General features: G+C 41.6%; 2 protein-coding genes across 2 annotated transcripts in view; one reads left to right on the top strand and one right to left on the bottom strand.

Moving 5' to 3' along the window:
• The window catches only part of LOC147337001 (protein NLRC3-like), a 618,167-nt gene that overhangs the window by 285,186 nt on the left and 320,144 nt on the right, over positions 1-12,837 (bottom strand). The gene's annotated exons all lie outside the window — the stretch shown is intronic.
• Positions 2,777-5,955, top strand: LOC147337011 (phospholipase D1-like). Its single transcript, XM_086287255.1, has 4 exons — positions 2,777-3,405; positions 3,696-3,944; positions 4,368-4,461; positions 4,800-5,955. The coding sequence occupies exons 1-3, from the start codon at positions 3,184-3,186 to the stop codon at positions 4,419-4,421; spliced, it is 525 nt and encodes a 174-aa protein (XP_086143381.1). The 5' UTR covers positions 2,777-3,183; the 3' UTR covers positions 4,422-4,461; positions 4,800-5,955.

The raw sequence follows: 12,837 nt of genomic DNA, 5'->3' as shown, positions 1-12,837 counted from the left end.
ACAGCTGTGACCAGTGTGACAAGAGCTTCAGGAATCTCAGTTCATACTCTGCACACAAACGATCCCACGTTACTAATAAACTGTTTCACTGTTACCAATGTGCCCAAACATTCACCTCATTGTCTGCTCTGTGCAAACATCAGCGCGATCACTCAGGGCTGAAATCACTCCCATCACTGGATCACAGTGAATCTGAAGACACAGAAAGATCCTCTGGTTTCTGTGTCAGACTCAAAAAGCTTGAGATCAGGCTCCACAGAGTTCAGATAGAATCTCCTGTAAAAATCTGATGAGGCAGCTGTGAATCAAACTCTTCCCCTAGTTCCATTTTAAGCTTTCAAAACTGTCCTACTGTAGTGTTCATGTCAAGTGGTTAGCTTTCTTTTCATCAGTTGGTTGAAAACTCTGTTTCCTATTATAAAGTTTTTGTTTTAATGTATTTTGATCCACATAAATGTTTTCTTGTTCAGGTTCTTTATGTTATTGAATCTTGCAAATGTTAAATAAAAAATTCAAATGTAAAATATCTTCACTGATGGTACAAATAAACTGTCCTTTCAGCTTTAGCTCCTAATTTATTCATTATTTATGGATGTAGCACAGCAGCCGTCTCTTGATTAACACATGGAGGGCTCGGGATCTGATGGTGTCGTCTCCCTAATTTGCCCACTCAGTAAATCTCACTCATGGCCAAGAAATTGAAATAAACCTTGTTTCCCTGCTGGATAGTGATCCACTGTAACTCTGCTCCTCCTTCCTGTTTAGGATTTCTGTGGCTGAAGTAAAATTCCCTCCATCCATCACTTATCCCAGCTAACCCAAAGTGAAATAAAGTTTTGCTCGTCTTAAAAAAGCATTACAATAATGGGCATTACCAATGCAAACTGAATGATACAGAAGATGATAGAAGAGACTTTGATCAGTTAATAAAGCTCATGATCTTGATTCATTGTGGCTGCTACACAGATACTTCTGGGTCACTTCTCTCAGTTAGGAACCTTCCTCACCAAACTGACTGTTGGACCACACCCCTGGTTTCATGAGAAATTGTTTCAGCCATGATTTCTCTTCCTGTATTTCAGAGTAAAGACTGAAGTGACAAATGGAAGCATGTTTAAAAAACACAATGTGAGAGAGACGTTGAGGTCCTTAGAAGTTACCCTGGGTTTTTCTGTCACCCTGCTAGATGTTACACACCTTGTTATTGGACTGATTTCTACTGCTGGACTACTCCTGCGGAGAGTAACAATACTCTTACTAATTAGCTCCCTTTCACACCTTTGGGGATATTTATTTTTGTGTTTGCAGCGCTGTGAGCCAGAACAGCGAGAGAAAAATCTGCAACAGCGACGAGCCGAATGCTTACGTGAATCGCAGCAGCTGCACATGTGCTACGCTGAATTAGAGGATATCTTTGCTCTGGATTTCTATTTCTACTTTTTCATTTCTATATGATTCTTCTTGCATCTAAACAAAGATGATTCAATTTGCTAAATGTTGATGGCTCTTCGTGCTCAGGTGTAAATGAGACGTAATATTTGCTCTTGGTTTGGTTCTCCTGTACAGAACCTTGCAGTACAACAGAAACCTAAAAACATTATTTGTAGTTGTTATTCTTAGTTGTTCTGCTGCCTAAATACCACAGGGTCTGATTATGAAGTTATTGAGCTGCACATACTTTACGACCTGCTTAAGTTCGAGGTCACAGCGTCTGTAGAGCAGCTGGAACATAATGAAGTCTACAAGGTTAAAGTTTTCTCTTCAGTTATTGTTCTTTCTGCTGCTTGGTTTGATGGATCTGAGAGCTTTTGTTTTTATTATTGTTATTATAATTATCATGAATATTTTACTCTCTAGAAGCTTTAAAATAGTGTTTGTGTTTGAAAAAATTGATTTAAGAATTGAACAGAAACATCTGTCCTTCTGAAAATCGCCCAAAGGCACGGAGACAAAGTCAAAGGATGCAACCTGTAACTTTCTCTTCCTTCATGTCAGGACCATCATCCATGATTTATATAAAATGCATATAGCAACAGTAGCACTTTAGTTTGGACTTTATGATTTCTGTAACTGGAAAATATTATTTTGTTTAAAGACAGAAGTGACCGCATAGTTGCAACATCAAAGGGAAATATTAATTAATTAGCATCAAGTATATTTGTTGCTTAAGCGTTTGCACTATAACTTAAGTAGGATTATAACTTTTAAGGAAGGAAAGATTTCAGATATTTAGTTCACTGCTTCAGTTATTTTATATGAAATTAAAACATTTACGTTGGTCAAATATGATGCTCTAAATCAAATAAAAGTTTGAAAATAAATGATGTATTTTTAAATGCTGCAACAAATGTTCACAAAAAGTAACTATAATTAAAACCAGTTAAACAAAATCAAATGTTTGAATCATGCTTAACCAAATGCCAGGCTGGAGAGCTGAACCTAAAGTATACGTAGAAAGATTTCAACATCTGAGCAGTTTTTAATGTTTTTATCACATATAAATGTCACAGCAGTGGGTCCTGGCCCAATGCTTTGTGTTTTTGGTTTTCTTTGACTCTTGTTTTTCTTGGTTTTTGTTCTTCTTATTTATCAGGCTCTCAGTAATCTTAGTTCTCCCTCCCTCAGTGTTCATTTCAGCCTGTGTTTAGTTTCTGTTCCCGTGTCCCACGTTTCATCGTTTCATGTCGAGTCAGCCCTGTCTCTCTGTTTCCTGTGTCTCCCCAGTCAGCCCCGCCTCCCTCGGGCACTCATGTGTGATACAGAGTAATAAACCTGACTACATTTGCTGCACTCTCTTTATTACCTGTTACTTTAAAATTCATACACTAATTATGTCTGCCCATCTCTCTAATGTGAAGGTCAAAGGTCAACATCCCAGTGACATAAGAATAATCCCAAAGGGGCAAAGGCAGCGGTTAATTTAGCACATTTAGCATTAAGGGTACAGCAAGGATATACTTTTACTTATTGTGGCAGGGGTGTGGTCTCTGGCCTGCTGCAGTGGAGGCTGGTGGCGGGACATTGGACGGCACAGGTGAGGGTGATGGAGCTCATGACTCTCCCCTTTATAGTGACGGAGGAGACTGGCGTGGGGGAAGCGTGTAGTGGAGGAAGCCGAGGAGAGAGCTGGTTTCTGGCTACAAAGACGGCGTCAAACCAGAAAAGATTGCTCGTGGTCAAATAATGTGTCAATCACCTGTGAATCAAACTGTGTGTGGCTCAGTTCATGTCACAGTGTTGTTTAGTATATCTTCACTTGTCTCACTCTCCTTCTGTTCTGTCCATCAGGACGATCCTCAGCGCTTACACAGATCCTCCATCGATGTTTTGGATCCAATCAGTGATCAGTTCTACGAGGAGGCCTGGATGTTCACCAGCACTCGCTACACCTCCATCTACCAGAAGGTGAGTGTACTCCTTTGTACTCAGATTAACATTTTACTTCTTAAAATACATTTTCATATATGAGCTTTCTATTATTTCATGGGCCATTTAATCAATATTAAAATTACAAGCATATCAACAAAGGTGAAGCTGGTTTTTTCCACTTGCTGTCACACAGTCATGGAGGAATACAATAAATACATAATCAGTCATAGATCCTGAACAATGACATTAAAAGAAAGTCTGTGGCTCTAAAAACTAAACAGTATAAAGACATGCTCCAAGCTGCTGTTTCTCTCCTACTCCTCTAGGTTTTCCACTGTCGGCCATCCAGCGATGCTGGAGGGCTACCTGGCCAATGCTGGCCTACACAAAGAGGTCCCGGCTCGGAGGAGCTGAAGAAGATCCTTGCCTTCCTCGTCAGTTTCCTCTTCAGTTCCTATCCCAACAAAACCTTCTTGCACCTATTAGCTCCAAAGAGGCTATGGTGCCCGTGGAGGTCTGGACCTGAGACCTGTGCTCATCACGTGGATAGAAAACACTCTGACACCATTCTGGAGGTCTGATGGGACTCTGACCAAAACACAGATGAAATAAAACTTGTGGCTGGAGCTTTTAAAATGACTTTTTCACCTCATAGATTAATGCTCATGATTGCATGTTAGCAAGACAGCATCTCCCCAAGGTGAAACTCTCAGGAGACATTTACTCTTAAACTGTAATCTGGTTGAGACTACTTGAGGAGATCTTAGTAGCGAGTATGTGGATTTAGTCTCTTCACCAACAGCAGACAGACCCATGCCAAGAAAGCAGACATGTTCTCAAAGAAAGCCGAGAGCAGAGATTGGAAAAAGCTAAAAAGAAAAAGCTGCAGCTTCAGACGACTATCTGCCTGTAAGGCTGAAAAAGTCCAGTTACGCTCTATTTTGGAAAAGCTCCCAGTTTTGGTGACCTGGACTTTTATTTCCCCTCTTCTGCTACAGATGTTGACTGTGACCTCAGAGGCCAACTGGACCACACAGCTGCAGCAGGAGTGAGGGAGAGGAGTCTTCATCCAGCTTCAAAGAAAACATCCAGGTAAAGTGACGTGGATCAGCGGATAAAGCCGTCTCCACTTTCAAAGGAGATCCTCTGAGAGAGAGACTCTCTGAGCCATTTTAGCCTCAAATTATAGGACTTTATAGTACAGCAACACTTTTAAAGGACAAAAATAACATAAACTGTGACTGTAATACAAACAAAGTATTGCATGTGTTTTTAAAAGTGTTCCTCCGATGGGCAGGATATCACTATTAGACTGTCCCACCAGCCAACTTCAACAAGAGAGCACAGCAGCATTCAGTGATCAGCACAGATGTTCCTCTAACACTCAGCATCTGATCCCTGTTGGTCTGTGTGCTTCTGCTTTTGCTCAGTTAGAAACCCTGCAGCAACCCGACCCAAAACTGTGTCTTCTTGTTGGCCTCAACGTTGAAGTGTCAAACGTCCAACATCTGGAAAGGAAACCACGCCAGTGTACTGTGATGTTTCACCAACATGTGGCAGACGCTGGTCCTGCCTTTCATGCTGACATCAGCAGAGAGCCCCGCCTACCTCAAAGCCTCCCCTGTCATGTATTGATCAGGATGATTATGAAGATGAGCGAGTGCAAATAAGACTGTAAAAGTCCACGAGCAGAATGTTTGGATGCTTTCTAATGATTCATGAATATCATGAGAGTGTTTGTGTGTTTTGTCTTTTCTTTGCTGACGTTTGTTACTAACAAAGACAATTTACGCTCTGTGTGTGTTTTCATCCTTACCAGCCGCACTCTAACTGCAATGAAGGAAACAAACTGTAGAAATGGTCGACTCAGTGACTTCATAAAATATTGAAGTGGTTCAGGTAGAGCCAGTTTTTAAATGACCATGAACACTGACCGTATTGTATCTGTACAGCATGTTTCTCTATTAGACAGATTTGTAACAGAGGCCTTGCTCTCAGTAAGTTTGAAATCCTTTTCTGATTTATTTTGTAATCTCTGATCTTTGTGTATCCTGCTCAGTTTGCATGCTGCCTGTAGGAGTTTCTGTCTTTGTATTTGAAGAGAATTCATTGAATATACTCAGCTGCTTCCCTTTGGTGCCTCACACATCACTGAAGTTTTTCAGTGTCCAGTTATTTGTTTTTAATAGCTGTTTGAATTCTCTGTATGTTTGACCCTGTAGACTGTTTAATGGACTGCTCGTCTTCCTGTTTGTAACCACTGCCTGTTTAGGACTAAAGATTTGGATTTTTGACTTTAACACAGCCTCTGCGTGTCGTCCCTTTGTGTCCTCGTCCTCTGTGAATGTGTCACAGATGTTTCCATGATAATAACACAGCTTTCCCACAGTGGCTTGCAGCAGCATTTATTCACAGCACATTTGAGAAAGGTTCAGATTAACTCGATGAGTTTATATTCAGAATGATTCTGACAGTGGGCCACTGTGAATTGTGATCTTTCATCAGGTCAATGTTTAAGTTCAGTATTTCAAAGCAGGAGCTATGAACAGTCATCATGTTGGCATTAGAATTATTATTATTAATCATTATTAATAATGTCGTTACTCATGTATAACTTTGATTAGTATACATGAATTTTATCAATGGTAAAAATAATGAATAATTCATGTATAACTTTTATTGTGTTTTGGAAATTAATTATATTTAAATAGAGATGTTGACCCTGTCTCTACAGTAGCATCAGTGTAACATACATTATTGGTCCAAGCTGTCATAAATGGGGAGCCTGATCCTTTATTATGAAAACATGACGAGTATTTTTCTTGTCAGTTGGGAAGAAGTTGGTCTTTTTTTCCTTCTTTTTGCTCAGTTTGTCTTTTCTTTGATAATTGAAACTCTGATCAAACCTACTCATGTTCACAGCATGTAAAAGCAGCTGACAGTCCGTGGCATTGTTGTTTGTAGAGGTGCAGTGTAGTGGGAGCATAAATCAAAAGAAAACAGTAACATTTATGTAATAAAACATCTGAATGAAAATGAACAGGCCCTTTATGAACTTCAAAGGGATCTGAAAACAACACTTTTTAAAAGAGTATCTTGGGGTGTAGGTGGTCAAAATAGAAAACTGAGCTGAGACTCTAAGTTCAATCCATCCATTGGTTTTTACTTAGGAGGAAGAAATGTCAGGCTGGTGCAGGCTGGTTAGGTGCATGTGGTTATCTTTACCTAAATGAGTTCACTTTGTGGCTGCCAGGTTGGGCAGAAGTACCTGTCCCCTGTTAGGCTTAGCAAGGTTCTCCAGGAGTTTCTCCATGGGTAGAGCTTCTAGCTCCTCCAGCACATCTGTGGCCGTGCAGGCTGCCACTTTCTTGGTTGCTCTTTTTACCCCACTGGTTGTGAGTGTCTAAATACCCCCACTAGCTCGCTTTGGCTGCAGTTAACTTGGGAGGAAGGGGTGGGTGTCCCATGACTAGATGAAAAACAATTATCTGGGACACATAAATATAATAACACATGCATATATCTCTATCAGTTTTTCTTTCTCTCAGAAACATTGGATCTAAATTGCAAATGTGTTCCAGTTATACTGTTACTGTGTGACAAAGTGGATGAGCTGCAATGGTCTCCATTTGTCCCATATGTGTTTACTTCTTCTTCTTCTTTTGCATATTAAACACATTATTGTGTTACACACAATACATTCTTAGTTAGCGTATTGTCTGTCTTGTCTTAATGTTGGTTTAAAATGGAGCACTGTAACAAAAAATAATTTCCCCCAGGGATCAATAAAGTATTCTGATTCTGATTCTGATTCTGATACATACAAAACTCATCCATCTCCTCCTCCTCCTCCTCCTCTGTCTCTAACAGAGCAGCAGTGTATGTGGACTGTCCTGCTGGCACTCTGTCCTTCTACAGAGTCTCCTCTGACACTCTGATCCACCTCCACACCTTCAACACCACATTCACTCAAACTCTTTATCCTGGGTTTATGGTCTGGTCTGGTTCCTCAGTGTCCCTGTGCTGAGTGGAGTGTAAAGAGTGTCTCCTGTTACAGAAACACTTTGACTGTTGAACAGATAGTTCAGTCTGTACATGTCTGTCTCTTTCACTCACAAACACGTTTTCAGATTCATGGATTCAATCAGTTGATGTTTGAAACTCTTCTAAATGATTCCTTGTAAACTTCTTCAGTCACAAACAAACAGGAAGTGATGTCACATGTGTTCCTGTCCACACAGCAGAATGAGTCTATTGCTGACAGTGATGTACAAACAGAGTGAGCATTTCTGAGGCCCAAAATAAACTGAGTAGTTCACTGAATGAACAATGGACTGTGAGCTCAGTTCCTTCATCATTAGTATGGATTATATATGTATATGTATTATATTAGTATCATATATATCAGGTGCTGCTGCTTTCAGTCATTGTGCAAATGTGCTGTTTGTAAGCTTGTAAAGCTGCAGTCAGCTGAGACTGAAGAAGTCACCTGATCAGTGAGCAAACGTTTCTGAAAACGTCCAGATGAACAGAATCAACCTTTTGGGATCAGCCAGCAATGCAGCATCATTGTTGTTCAGCTTCAGAGGTTTGCAGGAATGAACTGATGACCAGAAACAGCTGCAAAGTCCAAGAAAATACCAGCTGGAGTTCAGCTGCATTTGAAGAAGTCAAAGAAAAGTAAGGATGGCAAAGGGCGACGTTTTCTTCCAAAGAGCTGCAAACATGGTCGACGCCTCATTAGAAGAATCATCTGGACATTTGTGAGGAACTCTAACCAAGAAAGCAACGTCACACAGATCCAACAGACAGTTTCCATGACTGCAAGTGTTGAGTGGAAAAATGCTACATTGCATTATTGCATCCTCTCACCACAGGAGGCGCTGTTGGCACCACTGATTGCTGATCAGCTGTTCTCTGATGATCTGATTGATACTGTGAATAACGGGACTCACTGAACTCTGTGACACAGTGAAGATTACAGAGTTTAACTTCACCCTTTAAGACTGACCACAGAACCAAGTCCGCCAGAGCTTTTGTTATATTTTTACATGCTGTGGAGCCATTTGTGGGAGCATTTCAAGTTGCTATACATCAATACAACTGTTATAGCCCTAATTTTAATAATATGTATGCATTAAGTCCATAGTAACTACATAAACTGCAAAAAAACCCTCTGCTCATCCATCTCTGTGTGTATCAGGATACATTTGGTTCATAATACACAGAAAAATCAGAGTTATTACCTGTAATAAATGTGAAAGATTCCTGCAGTGATAACCAGGCAGGACTGAAACACATCCAAGCTGTCACCACGGTAACAGCACCGCCCATCCACAGGTGAGAGGAGGAGCAAAAAGAGGGACTTTGACCATTTTATACTAAAAACACTCAACTAATGTTTCTAATATGAAACAAATAAGCCCACATTAATGTGAGCGTTTATTAAATAATAATAATGATGATTTCCTCCTGATCTCATTTCCACAGCAGAGAAAACTGTGGTGTATATTGAGGTGGAGGGTGTGGTCTGTGGCTCAGGTGTAGAGTGAGGGTGGGGTGCACCACAGCAGCATGCTGGGACTGCTGAGGGTGGAGGAGGGAGTGATGATGACATCAGAGCTGCAGCACAGAGACCAGTGAACACACAGTCTGTTCATCTTTGCATAGATACAATATACAGCACAATATTGAATGACAGACACGCTGTGGGAGCTTCCACAGATACACTGACGTCAGCATCCAGAGTCCTCCTGCTGCTCCCCCCTCAGAGCCCCGTGATCAGCACCAACACATTCAGTTAGATGACAGAGTCCAGCTGCAGCTAGAATCAGCTCCCCTCTGTGAACAACAGCACAGCGTCAGTGTTTCACACTCAGTGAAAGGAGGAAACAGCAGAAGAACACCATGTGTGCTACGTTTCCCAGGACACACTACAAACTGCACAAATACAGAGCAGCACGTGGAAGGACCTGGAGCTGCATTTACAGAGCTGCAGACAGCGTGATGTCCTGTATGGACAGGTGGAAGGAACCAAGTCCTCAGCTGGAACACTCGTGTTTGTCCACAGACAGGAAACACAGCAGGAAACTTCCTCACAGAAGTGCAGCTCATGGATAACACACTTCCTGTCAGTCAGAATGAGGCTGCAGCCAAACACAGAAAGGTGTTTTTGTCCAGATGAGCCCAGAGAAGAAACACGAGTGTTCACAGACATCAGAAGCTCAGAGAGGTGAAACATGAGGTTGGAGTCCTCGTCAGCATCCAGAAGAGCTGCTGTGAAACCCTGAGTACTCATGACAGACTCTGATGGCACAAACACATCATGATTCAAACAGAAAGACAAACATGGAGCTCCTGATCCTCCTGCATGAGAACAAGCTGACATGAGCGCTGTGTCTGAGAGTGTCTCCCTGTCACAGTGACAATAACACAGCTGCTGCTCACAGTCATTAAACTGACCTGAGGTCAGCTGTGCTCCTTACATATGAACCATGTGACCTCACATCAGTGCTGTGGATGACTGTAGTCATAGAAGAGTAGAGCTGTAGCAGGTGGTGTGAGGAGGAGGTGGTGTATTCTAGTTAACGCAGTACTGAAACACTCCAGCAGAGGGCGCTGTTAAGTCCTTATTGTAACACAGTTACTGTGTGCAGTTAGACTTCATACATAATCTGCACTTATTTCCATCAGACATGCTGTCAGTAAATGATTGGTTTCTATTGATTCTACTTCCTGTTGACTCGTTTGATGACAGTGAAACAATCACAGCTGATTGTGTGATGATGTAAACTGTCACTGTTACATTCAGTGTGTGTGACATAATGTTAGTGCAGGCTGATAACAGCCTGGTTCTGTTAGAAACACATGAACGTGTCCATAGATCAGTGTGTGTTTAACATGAGAGCTTCAGCCCTGCTGATGTGTTAAATAAAGACATGCAGGAAAACTGATGAGACTCTGAAATAACTCTTTATATTTATAATGTAACTCTGCATCAAAAGAACAACAAAGGATCCCAGACAGGTTTCTGTGAACAAAGACCATTCTGATGTTTCTGTGTTTCTAACACTTTGACATTATTAGTAAACAGACTGCAGTGAGCAGCATTTATAAAGAGCTTCTATATAAAGATATGACAGCTGTTTGACAAGTTTATCACTCTGTGTTTGGACCTGATCAGTCCAGCTGTTTACTTGAAACATGTTCATTTACCTGTTCTGTTATATTCATGTTCTTGTCTCTGTTGAAAACACATTTTAATGTCCCTCAGATTTTTCTCCCAGATGAATAAATATAAAAATGACACAAACTGACTGCAGCTACTTTTTGTCCTTTCTGTCAAAAACCTTCATGTGACTCATGAGAGACACGTTTCAGCTGTTTGTGACAGATCAGAGGCCAACAAGTCATTTATAACACTTTCCATCATTGTTTAAAGTTCTCAGTGTTTCTGTGTTGCTGCGTATAGGATCTCCCAGCATCATCACTGTGCTGTCCAATCATTGTGTGCGAGGTTACCCTTATAGTGCGATGTGTGTTTGCACAAAGAGAAGCATGTGTGTCAAATATAAATAAGCACAGAACAGAAACAGCTGCTCGTTTCTTCTGTTTAGAGTCAAGTTAGTGTTTTGTGTCTTTGTTTGAGGCCTGATGTCGAGCAGAGGTGTGTGTAACTGCACTGCTCTGTTATATGTGTGAAGTGTGTGCTTCTCTTCAGCATCATCTTTGTCACTGCTGATTCCTTTGTGTCATCATGTGTTGAGAAGAGAGAACAGTTATAACGGAGGAGCAAAAGGAAGCCCTGAAATCTGCATCAACAAGGAAGTGTTGGCTCACCAGTGATCCCAGCAGAGCCACTGGTTTGGCTCCAGTTGTTCTAGATTCAATGATGTTGTTGCTACAGATACATGTCAGCATCTTTATTGAATTTAATATGAAGCAGAAATGGTGTCATCAGGAGAAGAAGAGGAGAACAAGTCCGGCGAGGAGGCAGCAGCTCTTAAAGATGAAACAGCAGCTCAGCCCTGAGCTCAGAGAGCTGCACATGAAAAAGCTCCTCAAGCAGATCCTGTCAGAGGTTTGTCATCAACAGGAGGAACTGTTCACATCATAGGATGAAGATGCTGTCAGCTGGATGAAGAAGGTTATTTAATGGCAAACGTTCACACTGAAGTCAAATTGTTGTCGTGTTGAACAGATTCATGTACTGATCGTCTCCAGAATGTTAGAAGAGCTTCAATGAATCATTAGAAACAACTTACAGCTGCACAGCTGTGTCAAACACATCTGTGTGTCATTGTGGGATTGTTGTGTTTCTACATGTGACACACGTCTAAAACATGCACACAATCTGAACACAAACAGGGACTCATGTGTTCCCACAGCCAGATGCTGAGAGCCATTTCCTTGTAGTCCTGTGTCTACATACATGAACCATTAGATGTTATTGGAATGATTGTCAGCTCTGATAGTTTCATGTGTGTTTAGCTGGACGCTGTTTGATCCTCGACATGTTTAAAGGTGTCCAGTCCTGAGACACTGGGGCTGGAAACAGCTGTGATGTCATTGGACTGTCACACAGACAGAAGTGCATGAAGTGAGCAGCCGAGGAGCCGCTGATGTTTTGGATTCAACAGCATTTGAAAGGTCGACACAGACACATTTGCACACAGAAAGCTGAATCTGTCATATGCCACAGTGAACTCACTGTTCAGTGTTTTTCAGGAAGCTTCTTAACTGCCTCTGCTGCCAAACAAGCAGCTGATGTCCTTGAGAAGAAGCTGAAGAAGTCTTCAACAACAAATACAGGAAGTGGACTTTCAAATACTAGATTCACTTTAGACTCACAGAGAAATGACTCAACCAGCTGTGTTTGACTATATGAAAGGTCAGTGTGTGTCTGCACACAGACTGTTGTGTTGGACTGTTATTCAGTTGTCTGCTGAATGTTTTCAAATGTCTGCATCTCAGCTGTGATGAGGCTGGGGGTCATGGGAGGCCACCGTAGCAGCCTCTTCAACATCATGACATCATCATAAATGCTGCTGGACTGTCTGATGGGCTGACGGTGAAAAAGCCGTCGGGAAGGAAACAGAAGACATTTCAGAGGCTGCAGCAGATTTCTTTGATTCGGGGCCTTTTTCAGCTTTATTGGACAGAGCAGTGAAGATAAGTGACAGCAAAGCAGAGAGAAAGGGGGCGTGGCCCGGGTCAAAGCCAGGCCAGCTGCTCTCCACCTCGTGGTCACCTGCTCATCCTAGTGAGCTCCACCAGCAGCCCTTTCACACACTTTACACTGTCAAACACTGTGTGTGGACCTCAGCTAACAACAGGCTGCATTTAAGTCTGGACTACATGCTTTTATATTGTTTTTATTCCATCAGCAGCTCAACATCATGAGCAGCTTTGACATAAAGACATCAAACTCAAGCTGACTTTAAACTACTTTTAATACAGGGGCTCAAA

The sequence above is a fragment of the Aulonocara sp. 'chitande type north' Nkhata Bay genome, linkage group LG3, assembly GCF_057382095.1.
Source record: "Aulonocara sp. 'chitande type north' Nkhata Bay isolate Kocher_YH1m ecotype deep benthic linkage group LG3, A_spYH_male_GT1.1, whole genome shotgun sequence".
Lineage (NCBI taxonomy): Eukaryota > Metazoa > Chordata > Actinopteri > Cichliformes > Cichlidae > Aulonocara > Aulonocara sp. 'chitande type north' Nkhata Bay.
Note: the sequence above shows the minus strand (reverse complement) of the source record. Positions and strands in the feature narration are given on the sequence as shown.

What these genes read in the sequence shown, in the direction of transcription:
- LOC147337011 (XM_086287255.1), top strand. Translation starts at nt 3,184, where the DNA reads ATGTGTCAATCACCTGTGAATCAAACTGTGTGTGGCTCAGTTCATGTC. An exon ending in ACACCTCCATCTACCAGAAG is followed by an intron (nt 3,406 to 3,695) that starts GTGAGTGTACTC and finishes CTACTCCTCTAG; the next exon opens with GTTTTCCACTGTCGGCCATC. An exon ending in ACTCTGACACCATTCTGGAG is followed by an intron (nt 3,945 to 4,367) that starts GTCTGATGGGAC and finishes CTTCTGCTACAG; the next exon opens with ATGTTGACTGTGACCTCAGA.